Source organism: Bubalus bubalis, chromosome 14 (genome assembly GCF_019923935.1).
Source record: "Bubalus bubalis isolate 160015118507 breed Murrah chromosome 14, NDDB_SH_1, whole genome shotgun sequence".
Lineage (NCBI taxonomy): Eukaryota > Metazoa > Chordata > Mammalia > Artiodactyla > Bovidae > Bubalus > Bubalus bubalis.
In genome coordinates this window covers 41422338-41438342 of record NC_059170.1, presented here as the reverse complement: position 1 = coordinate 41438342, position 16005 = coordinate 41422338, and the positions used below count along the sequence as shown (strand labels likewise).

The window sequence follows — 16005 nt, the reverse complement described above, 5'->3', positions numbered from 1 at the left end:
CAGGATTGGGACGCACAGTGGGACCTGGACAAAGACACGTGGACAGATGGGGCCCCCAGAAGACCTCAGGCTCAGAGCCCACCGCTCCGTGTCAGTAGCACCCTGATCCTGTGTTCCTGGGATGCAAAGAGGCAAGAGGGTTCCACCAGGTGAAGGAAGGTCCAGGAGGGTGGAGCCAAGGGAAGCCGGGTGTGACGTCAGCACCCCCTGCATCCAGTCCTGACACATCCAGGCCAGCCTCCTGTCCTGGCCTGCTGACTCACCCTATCCCCCGCAGAGGGTGCCCTCCACACTAGAGCTGTGTTTTAATTGCCAAATTGTAGAACAGGACCAATATTTTTACTCTGCAAGTGGACATTGGTGTCACCTGCCAGCAGGGGCTGAGTGAGCCCTGGGTAAGCAGAGGTAGGGTCCAGGACAGATCACCTACAGACCAGGTCGTTCCTGATCTCGGCTCCTCCCTAACACTGGGGGAGGCCCGTCTCTGGAGCAGGACAAGGCAGGCATAGCATCTTTGTCTGAAAGATGGTAAATACAACAAAAATCCAGCCACAATTGTGGAGACTGGCAATAGATCCTCCTTCTCAGGTTGGGAAGATCTCCTGGAGAATGAAATGGCAACCCACTCTAGTACTCTTGCCTGGAGAATCACATGGACGGAGGAGCCTAGTAGGCTATAGTCCATGGGGTCGCAAAGAGTCAGACACGACTGAGCGGCTTCACTTTCACTTTCTCAGAGAGTAATGTTATCCTTCATACCTTAAGAACCTCCTAGACTCGGGCCTGACCAGTCAGGATGTTTAATACCTTCGATGGAAAGGATTCTGATCATTTATTAACAGCAAATGTGCTGCCCACATTCTTGGAGTGAAAAGCAAGTGTTTGGAGGCCTGAGGGATTGTCTTCACTCTTGGAATAAGAGGAGGGGCTCCGAGGTCCTCCGTTCTCAGCCCTTCTTCTCTTTGTGCTGTGAGCATGGATTGCCCCTCAAGGAACATGGTTCTATTGGAGCTTGTGGCTGAGACCTGGGCACTGCAGGCCCTGGAGGCGGGCAGCCCCAGGCACCCAGCACTCCAGCCCAGCCCTGAGGCCCCCGGGCCTTCAGTCCCTGACTCTAAAGCCCGACTGCAGACACTGGAATGGGAATTGTCAGCACACACCTGAGTCCCCAGGTGAAGGGGCAGCTGGACAGAGACGTGGGGTCTTTTCTCCAACAGATTTTATGATTCAAAAAAGGCCTTACGTAGCAGTAACAGCAGTCAAAGTATCAGTGAGGTGGGCAGTGTCTGCACCTGCCAGGTCCTGGTCCAGGTTAAACACCCTACACCTGCCTTCTCGGGCAGTCCTGGCCAACAGCGTCAACAGCCTCAGCAGGGTTAGAAAGTCATGTTGTCTGGCCCCACAGACCTGCTCCATCAGAGCCACCAGCATGGGGCGTGGAGCCTGCATTTGAACAAGCCTTCCCTCGCTCCTGATGCTGTTATAGTCTGAGCTGTTGCACACACATGTTCTCTCAGGAAGTCCATGACAGGGCACTGCCCTCACATCACTTGGTGGCTATGGGATCAGGGAGGGTGATGGCATCCCAAGGCCAGACATAGCTGGCAGTGGGCCTGGCCCAGAGCTACCCCCGGAACTGACAGTGCGGAGGACTCGGCGTGGAGGCCCAAGTGTAGTATCTGTCCACAACTTCATTTGCTCCAGTGCTAATCATCTGATCCAGCCCCCAGTGTAGGCACGTTTTATACACCAAGGAGAGAGGAGAGTGTTATGTGTAGTTTTGGTGGGTCCACCAAGGAACCGATGCTCGGAGTGATGTTGAGGGTGGAGAGGAACCCAAATTCGCTGAGCGATGCTTGGACCTAGTTGATGTTCTCACTTTATCTTATTTAATCTTTGCAATGAGTCTGAAAGCTGGGAATTTATTATCCCCATTTTATAGATGAAAAAACTGAAGTTTCAAGGGATTAAATAATTTCTTGAAATCAGAGATGTAGCAAGTATGGTACATGATGCGTATATCAATATTTCTAACCCTCAAAATCAAATTTCCTGCAATATAACTTTTTTAAGACTTATTTTATTTTATTTTTTGGCCACAAGGCATGCGGGTTACCCAGCCAGGGATGAAACCCACACCCCTGAAGTAGAAGCGCAGAGTCTTAACCACTGGACCACCAGGGAAGTCCCCTCCTTCCCCTCCTGCAGTATAACTTTGACTTTTATCTGCAAACAAAAAATAGAAGCACAGTTCTCATGTCTAAATCCACTGTCCCCACTTGCTTAGAGTGTGTTACAGTGAGGAAAAGAACCCTTCTAGAAGGGACTGGGCTTTTACCTAGGCGCCTTCACCTGTGTGGCAGGTTCGAGCTTGAGACTGGAGCTGGAAGACCCTTCCGTCCCCCCACCACCAAGAGGCCCTGAGTCTGGAGCCAAGGGAAGCCTGAGGGCTCTGTGCACTGTGTCTGCCTCAGGCATTGTCTACACTGAGCATCTATCATGTCCTGATTTCATTTCATTTCACAAAATGTTTCTTTCCTTTATTAACTGCACTATTATAACAATAATTAAATGAGAAAAGGGAATTAAGAGCCAGATTATGAATTTTATGAATAGCATCAGTGCTTAAAAGTATTATTTAATATTTCATAAAGAATCTGTAGCTGTCTTCGGCAGAAGACTTGTTGCGTCAGCAGAAGCAGAAATCTGTATTTCTCTCTTCCCTTAATTACTTATGCAGAGAATGTGTTCCTCTTACAACAGGAATATTTTTAATTAGCAAACTGAAGGCTTGATCGAGGAACTTAGATTATCTGTCACCTGAGTTCCCATTCCTTCCGGCACCAACTGGAACTCGCCCTGGCTCTTCCGGCGAGTGGTCAAGTGCACTGGGACATACAGAACAAAGCCCATCAGAGCCTCATTCAGACTCAGAGAAGTGGCACCGCCGTGTGAATAACCAGTGGAAAGCCCCAGGCCCGGCCCTTCAAGGGGCTCGCATGTGTGTCTGATGCAAACACCTGCACACCCATTTTCTGTTTGGTCGTTTCCTAAAGATGAACCACGTGGCTTACAAACGTGGTGTCTCCTGAGGCTGTCCAGACACAACCAGGAGGAGTTGCCATGACAAAGATCAAGTCAAGCCACCAAATCCTCTGGGCACACGCCCTACTCAGGTCTGTGGGAGCCAACACGAACCCCCCACCTCGGGCCCCCTGGAGGCAGTGCCATCCTCTGAGCTGCCCACAAGGAGAGGCTTCCATCAGTCGTAGACTGAGGGCGCCCCACTGGAGGAAGCCACAAAGACAGAGGTGATTTGAGGGACCCAGGAGGGCAGGGCAGGGCCCAAGAGCCCTGAACACACACTGCAGTTGGTCTGTTAACTGAGGGTTTTAAACCAAAGGATAAGGATGGGAAATAAAACAGGTGTCAGAGGGCACCACCCAGAAGCAAAATGCTCTGGAATAGTCAACTCAGAGCAGAAAATCCTTCCACAAGAAAGCGAGCAGATGTGTCAGGCACTGTGGGGCCTCTGTGGGTTTCTGCTTTGCACCCTGGGGGTCGCTGGAGACAGATGGAGGGAGACGGGGCCTTTCACCTCCCTCCGCCCCCGTGTCAGCCAGGACCTTGGTTCCAGCAGAGTCTTGACTGGCAGATGCCGCAGGCGTTTTGAGGAGCTGTCACCTGTCCATCTCTAGCCATTCATCTCACCAGAGGGACCCACACTCTCCCAGCTAAACCCCGTCACAAACAAGGACAGGTTTTTGAAATGCTCTTGTTTGTTCAAAGCTGTGTGCTTGGAACAGGTGCATCACATAAAACTGGACCCTTGTGTCCTCCCTGCACTGAGTGCTGTGGTTTATAATCATCCACAGGTCTGGAGTTAATGCTTTATGTATGGTACCATGTCCCTTTTTTTGTCCTCAAGTTCGTTATTCCCAAATGCCTTCTGATTTATAGGAAGTTGAGTACCGCCGGTGACTGCATTGGTAAGTTCTAGCAGACTCGGAATTAGCGCAAGACCCGGTTTCATATATTAGAGTCCCAGGTCCTCTAACAGAGCTACCATCTGGTTCAGCAAGGCAACAAAGCACTGGTAACTAAATACTAAAGCCATGAACCCTCTGGAGTCACAGAAAAGGACCTGGCAAGACCCCCTTCCAGTCTCAGCAGGTGTGGAGAAGCAGGAGTGACCAGACCACCTGGGAAGGAAGGCAGAAGGGGTGGGAAGGATTTGGACAGACCAACCTCTTCCCCTCAACCACCAAGGTTATGGTAAAGGAACTACTGGGGCTGCAAGAGTCCCACCAGGCCCGGGAATGGTGTTGACTTTGCAGAAGTGGAGTGAAAACATGACTAGAAAGATAGCCTAATATATCAGACGGATATATTTTAACCTGTATCTCCCCCTCCACCCCTCCCCCATCCACCCCTCCGCCCCTTTCTCTCTCTTCCTCTCTCCCTCCCTCTCTTCCTCCCTCCTTCCCGAGTTCTCCTCCTTTGTCGCTATCTCCATCTCTGTATGCATATTTAATATGCTGATTGTAGCTTCCGAGAGCTGTTTTGCAACTTCTGGATCTAAACAATTCTTTATAAATATTAATGATCCGGTGCAGCCAAGACAAACCAGATTTCTGATCTATTTTTCTTCCTCCGGGATGCATGCTGGAGTTGAGTCACTGATCTCAGCTTGTTTTGGTGGATAAATGAACAAACGCTCTTGTCTGTTCCGTTCCCTGGAGTGGGTTAGCTGAATTTTTTTTTTCAGTTATAGGATATGTATTGTCTCAGTAATTAGTGTCCTGATTTTGTGCTTATTTGTTCGGAGCAGAGAACCCCGTGTGTTGATTGTCCAAGGGCAGAGCGCATGCAGTGCCCGGCAACCTGGAGTGAAGTACACAGCGGGTGTTACATTCTTCCCTCTGGCCTCATGCTCACCTCCGATTACATTGCAGAATGCGTGATCTTTTTGCTTTGGGACTCTGGGATGGTGTGTCGAAAGCTCTGAGGACATAGCCTCTAAAAAGGCTGGTCTTTTCTTTCACCTCTCTTCTGAGATTGAGGCTCTGCATGGGTCCTGTGACAACTTGAGAAATAAACAAACCAAACAGCTGTGGTCTCTGGAGGTCTCGCCTCTGTGCAGTGGCCCGTGACCTCCATGGCCCAGCTTGTGAAGGCTGAGTCCAGTCCGGCCACATTCAGCCAAGAGGGCCCTGGTCTGTGACAGACGCCAGTCTCAGCACAGGCATCTCTGGGCCCGGCCACAGGGGCGGCTAGGCCACTGAGCCATCTCACTGTCCGTAGCACGAATGGGCTGAACAGTACCTCCTGTGTCTGGACTCACGATACAGTGACGTCAGCAGGACATAGAAATCTGGGGGCCATTGTGATGACTCAGTGCTCGGTGAAGTCCGCCGAGTGGACTCTAGTGGGAATCAGGGCCATTGTTGGTACATCTCTGACGCTGTGATGTTGGCATTAGTGGAATTTAGCCTTTTGCACTGAGAGACCCGTCACTGGGCTGCCTCACCCAGGAGGCCAGCTGTATGTAGATGTTAAAGGTCCTGATGACGTTACATGGGTACCTCGGGCATAGGAATTGGTGCAGCAAGAGGACAGGACCTCGGCCCCTGACTCAGGGTTGGGGTGGGGCTACTGCTCTCAGCAGGGCTCCTCTTTTCTTGCTTCCTTGATGAGCTTTGGCATTTTCTGGTGCTTGAGAGTTGCATGAATCCCAGACACAGAGCTTTAGAGGATGCTGAATTTAGAGCTGGAAAATTACCTTGAGCACAGCACGTACCATGACCTGCAGAGCATGTGTGGAGCACTCCTCGTTCTTATTTTTCATTCTCTCCTTTTAGATGGGGGATTCTTCATCCTTAACCTTTAATTTTATTTAAATTACAAATAAATAGGAAGGAGTCCTTGAACAAAACTGCAGCCTGTGTTTACATGGATCTAAGCTTTTTGCCTCACAGTCATGTCCATGCACATAAAAGGGCGGGGTCGAAGGAGCCCTGTGTGCCCAGCCCAAGCTGGTCGGGGAGAGCCGTGGGGCCAGCTGCCTTAAAAGTAAAGGAAAGATAAAGAAGCAGGGAGTTCTTAGGTGATGTGATGCAGATGGCTTAGGGGGTGCAAGACGCAGCAAGACATGTAGGTGCAGAGTGTCCTTTAGAACTGGCCCTGCACTGGGGGCAGAGAAATGCAGGTGGTGAATGTGGCCCTGGGCCCCTCCCATCCCCCCTCTGGCACAGCTGGGGTTCTCCAGGCAGCTCCATGGTCTGGGGCCACTTTGGCCCATCTCAGTCCCAGGTGGATAGTATCAAATCCCCAGCAACTGCCCTCTTCATCCAAACTGAGTGAGGTGTTGAAAGCCAGCCTGAACCCCAAAGCTTCCCCACTACCCACATTCTGCCCTCACCCCACCCCCTCCTGCCACTCCCTCCACAACCTCTGCCCCCATCCCAGGCCTGCACTGCCCACCACCAGACCGGGTCTCTGGTGGTCCCCTTTTGGTCACTAAGAGCCTCAGAAGCTTCCAGGGTAGGTTTACGGGCACACAATACTGAGAACAGGGACTTCCCTGATGGTCCAGTGGCTAAGACTCTGTGCTCCCAATGCAGGGAACCCAGGTTCCATCCCTGGTTTGATCCCACACGACACAGCTAAGACTCAGTGCAGCGAAACAAATAAAAATAAATAGATAAATATTTTTAAAGGGAAGAAAGTACTGAGAACAGACTGGCAGTACTTTGTGGTAATCCCAGGAATCTAAGCACAGTGAAGTCATGTTAAGTCCATCCTGAGACCCTCCCCCTGGAACTCAGTTCTAAAATCAGTCTCTGCCTTCCTGAGATGACTGCATCATCTTGCCTGGTCCTTAGAAGTGTATGAAGTGCCTTGCATTCCTCTGGAAATGACAGGCAGCCTTTCAGAACCACAGTGGAGCTTATAAGCAACGAATGTTCATCCAGCGCCCTCCGTGTCCATGTAAGGCTTCCTGGGCCTCGCCCGTCGGGGGCACTGGGAGCGCATTTGTGCCCGTCACGTCGCACAGGGAATGCGTGCTGATCCAACTCAAAGAATACACCTGATTGCTCTGACCCTTAAGCTGGTTTTCAGATAACTGACAGGTATCTCACAAGGACCGCTCACTGTGAAAGTCAGTTTATTATGCATGAATTTCAGATCAGGAGATGGGGTGCCAGAATTTGGCTGACCCTCTGGAGTCTGAAGGAGGCTGGAGCCCCAAGGGCGACAGGTCCTCTCAGGGTGTGTGGCCTCTCTTCCCAAAGCTGTCCTGGGGCTTCCCTGGGGAGGCAGATGCCCTGGGTGCAGGGAAGCGCCGTCCACAGCCTGGCCTTCTGGAGGCACGTGTGTTCGTCTGCGGCGGCAGGTGCAGGAGCAGGCGGCTTGGTTCCGTGGTCCGAGGGCTGTCTCTGCCCCAGCACCTCCCAGGAGGCCTCTCTTGGCCCAGAGGACCCCTCAGTGTTCACAGCTCTGTGCAGGCACGCTGTGACCCTGATATGCAAGGGGGACCATCAGGGAAACGTGCTGGGCATTTCTGGCTGTTTTGTTCTGTGGCTCCCACCCCACTGGTGTGGGGACTGGCTCTGAATGCAGGATTCACAGGGAATCAGGGCAGACCCGCACTTCGCCAGCATCGGAAGAAATACAGTCCAGGAAGAGAGGACTGTAACTCAGGAGTTCTGGGCTATAATCAGATGTACCCGTGGGTCCCCCTGCTTTGTCTGTCACATCTGTGCTGACAGCTGCAAGGCCGCTTGGTATCAGTAACAAGGAAATACTGCCCCGTGGATATTACATCTGTTTATCATCAAACTGATAAGCACCTGATTGTTTAAATGCAGACAAGTTCCACTTGCCTCCATTCTTGGCATAAGAGCCTTTCATGAGAAAGGCCAGTTCTTTCTGAAATTTCCCTGTTATATCATCACCCTGAGACCAGGGAGACCCAGAGTGACTGGGTTCATTTCCCTAGATAGCAACCCTTCCCCAGCAGACAGGAGCTGTCTGGCTCCAGCCAAGAGACTAGGGAGGGCTGCCTTTCTCAGGAGAGAGGACTTAGCCCTTTGGTGCCAGGACAGGATCGGGTGTGCCCTAAACACCCCGGCCATCTAATCGGGAAGACTTCGACCCCCACCGGAGCCCATCTGCTGCCCTTGTCTCCCAGCAGAGAAATGGGACATCCCAGGCACAACGCGGGTGCCCCACAAGCCATAAAACTGAAGAACGGCCCGGGCGGCAGAACGTAAAAGTGCTCTTGGCACAACCATTATGAACCTGCAAGATGATTAACTTTATTTCCCAGGAACTTAACAGAATTCAAAAGCCAGGGGAAGGCTTCAAGCAGAATCGGGCTTAGCTATATTTCTAAATTTATCTAAACTCAGAGCTCTTCCCCCTTAGCTCCCAGGATAGAATTATAATGATAGTCTGTCGTCAGAAATCGTGGCGGAAGGGTTTCAGCTCACGATGGGCTGTGGACGGATGGGGGGCTGCCTTGCTGTCCAGTCAGCTGCATCTCCAGGGTGTGGTATTTGTGGTCTGTGGCCTAAACAGGAGTCTCGTAAACACACTCCAGTTGTCTGCCTGGTTGGTGTGAAGACAGAAACAGGGGAGCAGGTCCAGGAACAAAGGGCCTGAATGAGAGAGCTCTTCCCCAAGTCGCCCGCTCTTCTTAGCTGAAATGAGTTCCTGAGCTGAGGCAATGCCCTGATGGGGACAGTGAGTTCACTGAGACCTTGGAAAACGGGATGAGAAGGGGCCACTGGCCTTCAGAAAACAGTCAGGCTTCCTCAGTCCTTCTTGGAGGCAGTCCGTGAACAGATAAGACAGACACACAGTTAAAGTCCTCACTGACAAGCTGTTGTCAAGGAGGAGTCCTGCTCACCCATTTAAATGCTCGCAATAGAGTTATTTATTACAGGCAGATGAGTGTAGCCCAACAGGCGTGTCCGGGAAAGAAATGAACAGAAGGTAACGATACCTTAGGAGAAAAGTCCTAGAAAGCATGGATGCTCAGGCATTTCCACTGCGGCAGTACTGCCCCCAATGACTTCTTCTGTCCCATAGAAGTCAGTGGCTTATTTTTTGAAGGAGTTCTTTCAGTGGCCTCTTTATCGAATTGTTAATGACATTAGTACTTTAAGTAGGTGAGCAGCGTCCTTGTGATATTTTAACATTCGTTTAGTCAGCCCCCCTGGTTCTGTCCATCGTGCTTCCCCACAGTCACGTGACACTCCTTTAAACACCGACACCCTAACACCAAGGGACGTAGCCTGAGGGGACACTCCCATGGAGGCCGAGCACCGGGACCCCCCTGAGCCCGCTTGTCCCGTTCACGGACCTGCAGATCGAGGTCCTCCGCTCCAGGGCCTCCCCTCATAGGTGGCTTTGCTGGGGACACAGGACGCTGTCATCCCCACACACCATCCCTGAGGTAGCACCCACTTTTGTCCCCACCATCTCCTCTCCCCAGAGTCCTGGACATCCTCTTTCAGCTCAGGAAGTATGGACAGCTGGGTGGTCTTCCCCTCCCCACCCTCTTCCTCTAGTGGAAGCGTGCGCATGTATGCGTACACGCTATGTCACTTCTGTTGTGTCTGACTCTTTGTGACCTCATGGACTGTAGCCCTCCAGACTCCTCTGTCCATGGGATTTTTCAAGCAGGACTACTCGAGTGAGTTGCCATGCCCTCCTCCAGGGGATCTTCCTGACCCAGGAATCGAACCCATGTCCCTGTCATCTCCTGCATTGAATGGCGAGCTCTTTACCAGTAGTGTCACCTGGCGGGGGCAGGGGTTGGGGGCTGGCAGGCCCTAGATCCCACCAGGGCAGGCAGACAGGCCAGCAGGGTCATCCATGGGCTTGTGGGAAATGAGTTCCTAGTGATGTTCACCAACTTCCAACTGAAAGTTGGCATTTCTCCCCATTGTGAAAATGGCCCCCAGCCCCAGGGGAGCCAGAGGGATGGTCCTGGTGGAGCCCTGAAGGGGCTCCCAGAGGGGCCAGAAAGGTGGTCCTGCAGCATGGCTGCAGGTCAGAACCAGGACGACAGAACCGAGGGCTGAGCCTGAATGTCCTTTTCTTGCCAGGGTCACTTCTGGTCCACATAGTATGCTCCTTCCAGCCTGTTATTCTGCCAGCCCACAAAGCCCCAAGGAGAGAAAGACATCATCCCATTATCTTCATATTTCGCTCTCATCTTTGAAGCTGGCAAAAGATGCTCTGTATGAAAATGTCCCTTCCCGCCGTGCGTAATGCTGTCTTCCACATAATAAAGCTAATGGAATATGTTACCCGCTGGAAATAGCTGCAGTGACCTTTCTTCTTTGTGGAAGACGCTCTTACTTCTTTCCCTCTCTCTCCTTCCCCTCTTCCTTTGCTTCCACCCCGTACCCCCACCAGCACCCAACCTTTGCATGTCAGCTTTCAGGAGCATCTTCCAGAAACAACAGCAAAGAGAGTCATCAAATGACATGGAGGAAGCACTCCTTTCCTCCATTTACGGCCTCTGCAAAGTCCCAGATTCTTCCAGGAGGAGAAGCAGACCTTGGGGGCATAGCTGGAGGTGCAGGTCACACCTGAGCCCTGGGGCCCTTGTTTGAAGCCCCTGTAACTTAGAACTGCCAGAGGGTCTAGAGGGAGGCTGTGGTCTTAGGTTTATCACTTTTTCCAGCTTTATTGAGGTATAACTGACAAAAATTTAAGGTGTATAATATATCACTTACACTGCAAAAGTGGAAAAGTGTGTGTTTAGAGCAGGCATCTGAATTGTTGGAACCCTTAGCTGAACTTGACCATTCCTGGTGGCTGGGAAGGGCCTGGACTGGCCGGGCCTCTCTGAGCTGGCACCCCGGGCCCCCCAGGGTCCACGGTCCCTCGTCAGGGTTCAGGCTGTCCTCTTGATGCAGCTGTCGTTAAGTGAACGGAAGGTGGCAGGTCCCTGCATGCACGCCATTCATCGGTGTCCTTTCCTCCTCAGCTTCTAGGAGGTGATGAGAAAAGCAAGACAGAGGTCAGCCGGTCTGTACCTGACCCAAAGGTGGGACCCAGCAAAAGGAATTGTCTGGAAGAGGTGGGCAACAGGGAAGAGCGACATTCAGACTAGTCTGTTGTTTCTGATTTCCCATCCAGAAAGGCACTTTCCTCTGAAAGATTTTGCTTATTTCTTACAGTGGAGAGTGGAGAAAAGGGTGGCAAGACTCTTGAAAAAGACTGCTTCCAAAAGGGGCAGACACACCAACGAAAGGAAAAGCAGAGGGACTTCCCTGGCAGTCCAGTGGTCAAGACTCTGCCTTCCAATGAAGAGGATGCAGGTCTGATCCCTGGTCAGGGAGCTAAGATCCTACATGCCTTGGGGCCAAAAAAACAAAACAAAAAGCAGAAGCAATATGTAACAAATTCAATAAAGACTTAAAAAGAAATAAAGCAAAAATATTTTAAAAAAAAAAAAAAAAGGATGAACAGAGAGAAAGTCTGTGGGCCCAAGACAACTCTCCCCTCTCTCCTCTATCTGCCCTTCCTGTGCTCGTGTCCACCGACAGTCTCACAGGAACTGGCCTTTACGTGGCATAAATGGGGCCATACATGTGCACACACACACATGAGTTTAAGGACCTTACCCATAGACTGTGCTTGCAAGGTTTGTAAAGTCAGAGAGATATCATATTGTCACTGTGTAATAGTCTAGCCCTTGTTGTCATTGTGTTGTTATTTAGCCGTGTCCGACTCTTGTGCGACACCATGGACTGTAACCCGTGTCTCCTGCATTGGCAGGAGGATTCTTTACGACTGACCCACCAGGGAAGCCCCAGTCTAGCCCTTACTGGCTAACTTTTCTTATTTTAATGAGCTTATCTGACTACAAAGCTCCAGAGATAAAAGGACCATATCCTGAGCAGTGACCAGAACATGCCTGACCCCGAATCCCCGCGGTGTGACCCAGCTGCATTTTCTTGTCTAAACTCACAGAGGGTGGAGTTTCCAGCGCTGGGGCAGAGGAGACATGACCCTGAGCCTTCTGCAGGGTTTCAGACCCTGCAGGGACCACAGAACACTGGCAAGTTGAGGCCCCCAAGTCTAAGTGGACTCATTAGACGTGCACCAAGAAATACAAGGTACAAACCCCGGCCTCCCCAGAGAAATGCCCCAAGACTTCTACAGAAGGGGTGAGTCCTGCTGTCTCAGGGAGGCTGGTGTGGTCTCCTCAAACACTCGCAGTCTCCATGCCCCCTGCCTGGTTCTGAAGTGAAAGTGTTTGACACACCACACCTGCCCCTGGTTTTCTGAGAAGCCTCTGCCCTTTATTTTGGGTGCCAATCCAGTCATTTCTGCAAAGCCAACCACCCTGCGCCTCTAGGCATAAAACGACCTTATTTTTTGGGGCTCCAAAATCACTGCAGATGGTGACTGCAACCATGAAATTAAAAGATGCTTACTCCTTGGAAGGAAAGTTATGACCAACCTAGATAGCATATTCAAAAGCAGAGACATTACTTTGGCAACAAAGGTTCGTCTAGTCAAGGCTATGGTTTTTCCTGTGGTCATGAATGGATGTGAGAGTTGGACTGTGAAGAAGGCTGAGTGCCTAAGAATTGATGCTTTTGAAGTGTGGTGTTGGAGAAGACTCTTGAGAGTCCCTTGGACTGCAAGAAGATCCAACCAGTCCGTTCTGAAGGAGATCAGCCCTGGGATTTCTTTGGAAGGAATGATGCTGAAGCTGAAACTCCAGTACTTTGGCCACCTCATGCAAAGAGTTGACTCATTGGAAAAGACTCTGATGCTGGGAGGGATTGGGGGCAGGAGGAGAAGGGGACGACAGAGGATGAGATGGCTGGATGGCATCACTGACTCTATGGACATGAGTCTGGGTGAACTCCGGGAGTTGGTGATGGACAGGGAGGCCTGGCGTGCTGCGATTCATGGGGTCACAAAGAGTCGGATATGGCTGAGCGACTGAACTGAACTGAACATCATGCTCATGGTTGGGATCCAGGACACACTGTGGGAAGGCCTGTCTCTGCTCATTGTGTCTGGGGTCTCTCAAGGCCGGGACATCTGTGGCTTTGTCACGCCCACGTCTGGGCACTGATGCTAGCTGTTGGCTGGGACTTCACATCTGTCCACAGGAGCACCCAGTACATGGCCTTTCCATGTGTCCCTCCATGTTGGCTGATCTGACCTTCCTCATGGCGTGGCAGCTGGACTCCCAAAGTGAGTGTCCCACGATACCAGGACAGAGCAGGACACCTTGGTAAGACCCAGTCTCTGAAGCCATGCCGCATCACCGCCACTAGACGCTGCCGGCCGAGGCCTTGGTAATGGTCCACCCAGACTGCTGGGAGGGAACATAAAAGTCAAAGCTCTAGAAGATCGTGAGGAATGGAAAACATCGCAGCTACCACCCTGGGGAAAATACAGTCTGTCATAGCTGCACTGACAGGGATGAAAGAAAATAGATACATAACACTGTGATACTCTTAGGTTCATAGGAAAATGAAAAAGGACAGAACAGCTTTCTTTCCTAAATACTATATTCAGAAAGAACACATGAAATTAGCAAACCCTCTGAAACCTAAAATGCCTTCTAGTTTATGAGGTCATGGCATTATTACAGTAAAAAGTAAAGGGTATTTTTACTCCAGCACAATTATACTTATCAAATGCAAGTTGGCACGCATGACACTGATGATAAACACTTTGCCTAGTGAAGACAGAAGGGCTGAGAATCTTGTGAATTTTCAATTAGCAAACAGCACTATGCTGGTAAGGCTAAATGACAGTATTAAATATGCTAAATGATTTCTTCTGGCTGTGCTGGGTCTTCACCGCTGCTTGCAGCGAGCAGGGGCTACTCTCGAGTTGTGGAGCATGGGCTTCTCGGGGTGGTGGCTTCTCTTGTGTGAAGCACGGGCTCTAGAAGGCAGGCTCAGTAGTTGTGATACAGGGGCTTAATTGCTCCGTGGCACGTGAAATCTTCCCAGACCAGGAGTTGAATTCACATCCCCTGCATTGCCAGGTAGATTTTTAACCACTGGACCACCAGGGAAGTCTCTACGTGATTTTTAAAGTAAGTTAACATATTTCTTCAGATATCTACAGCCTTCCAGTATGTGTGTGTAGGGAAAGAAATAGAAACTGTCTCATCAAAAGACACTCATGTTAAAGCGTTTATTTATCTTCAACATGCATCTCATTTGTGATTCTAAAAGCAGAGTACTAGGAAAGCTTGTTATATTTACTTTTGCACTTAAGTAAAGAATTTATTACATCATAAGTGTCTTGTGCTTCAAAGGTTTGAGCTTGGCTGAGCACACCAGTAACACCGATTTGGTTCCTTTATGCTGTTAAGTGGCCATTTACAAGATGTATCCTCTCAGATTTACTCAAATACTGCATTTCTAAGTCAGCATCCTGCTTATTCATATTTTGAAATAACTCTTTTGTGATTTGGCTTCATTTCCCTTTGTTGGTGGGTCTGCTGGGATCTCATTACTTCCTTTGTAGTCATAGCTGATGCTGGGTGGTCTGTGGCAGGCTTTTGATGTGGGGAGCAATCTTACTCTGGAGGAGGGACAGAAAGATCATGGAATTCATTCTTCTTTGTGGAATACACCCTGACCAACTGCGTGCTCTAGTTACAAGACGAGTTCATCCCTCTTTGTGGAGTACACCCCTGACCAACTGCGTGCTCCAGTTACAAGACTTAGTAGATCAGAGAGCTTTCCCTCCCCCACACCTTTCCATCTTGTGGATTTAAGCTTCCAGTATGATAACCATCGGAGAAGGCAATGGCACCCCACTCCAGTACTCTTGCCTGGAAAATCCCATGGATGGAAGAACCTGGTAGGCCGCAGTCCATGGGGTCGCGAAGAGTCAGACATGACTGCGCGACTTCACTTTCATTTTTCACTTTCATGCATCGGAGAGGGAAATGGCAACCCACTCCAGTGTTCTTGCCTGGAGAGTCCCAGGGATGGGGGAGTCTGGTGGGCTGCTGTCTCTGGGGTCGCACAGAGTCGGACACGACTGACGCGACTTAGCAGCAGCAGCATGATAACCGTGGATGTGAGTGGGGGACATGAGACATATACTCTGTTTAAGGAGCAGGACAGAGGGAAGTCCCAAAGCCAAGAGGAAAGACAAAAATAAGAACATTAGGGTTTCCCTGGTTGTCCAGTAGCCAAGACACTGAGCTGCCAATGCAGGGGGCCTGGGTTTCATCCCTGTTTGGGGAACTAGATCTCACATGCTGCAACTAAGACCTGATATGGTCAAACAAGTTAATCAAAAAATAAATAAATAATTTTAATAAGGACATTAGAAGACTGTGAAGTTTTTGGTACAACAAAATTCTGAGCTATGACAAACATCAAACACGCTCCACGTCTGGCCAGATTAACATAAACACTCACTCAAAAGGCCTGTTTGCTTTAATATCTACTTCCCTATAAAGATGTCTATCAACAGAAGATCACAAGGCATACTGGGTGTCCAGAAAAGTCTGAAGAGACAAAGCAATCATTAGAATCAAATTGATATGGCTCAGATGTTCAAATTATCAAACAGAGGATTTGAAATAACTGTGTCCAATATGTTAAAGGGTCTAAAAGAAAAGGTAGACGAGGCGTGAATATCTGGGTAATGTCAGCAGAGAGATAAAAGCTAAAAGAAGTGCTAGAAGTGAAAACCAGTAACAGAAATGAAAATGTTTTGTTGGTAGACTTGATGCAGTTGAGAAAAGAATCAGTGAATTTGAAGATGGGCCAAAAGAAATTACCCAAACTGAAACATACAGTGAAAAAAGAACATCCAAGAACTGTGGGCTGTGAGACCACAGGAAATGGTGTAACACGTGTAATTGGAATACCAAAAGAAGAAGAAGTATTTGAAGAAATAATACCAAGAGTTTTCCAATGTTAGTGACAGATACCAAATCACTATTCCAAGAGGCAGAGAGAGAGCATCAAGCAGAATTAA

The 16005-nt window shown here is 49.9% G+C and overlaps 1 protein-coding gene across 5 annotated transcripts in view; it reads left to right on the top strand.

Moving 5' to 3' along the window:
• SYNDIG1 (synapse differentiation inducing 1) overlaps positions 1–16005 on the top strand; it is a 105524-nt gene that overhangs the window by 74408 nt on the left and 15111 nt on the right. Inside the window, exon 4 of one of the 5 annotated variants that reach the window (XM_044927964.2) lies at positions 11009–11350. The exons of the other annotated variants lie outside the window; for them this stretch is intronic. Coding sequence (XP_044783899.2) covers positions 11009–11134 — 126 coding nt within the window. The 3' untranslated portion in view covers positions 11135–11350. Of the gene's footprint in view, positions 1–11008; positions 11351–16005 lie in introns of those variants that run through there. 5 annotated transcript variants of the gene reach the window in all.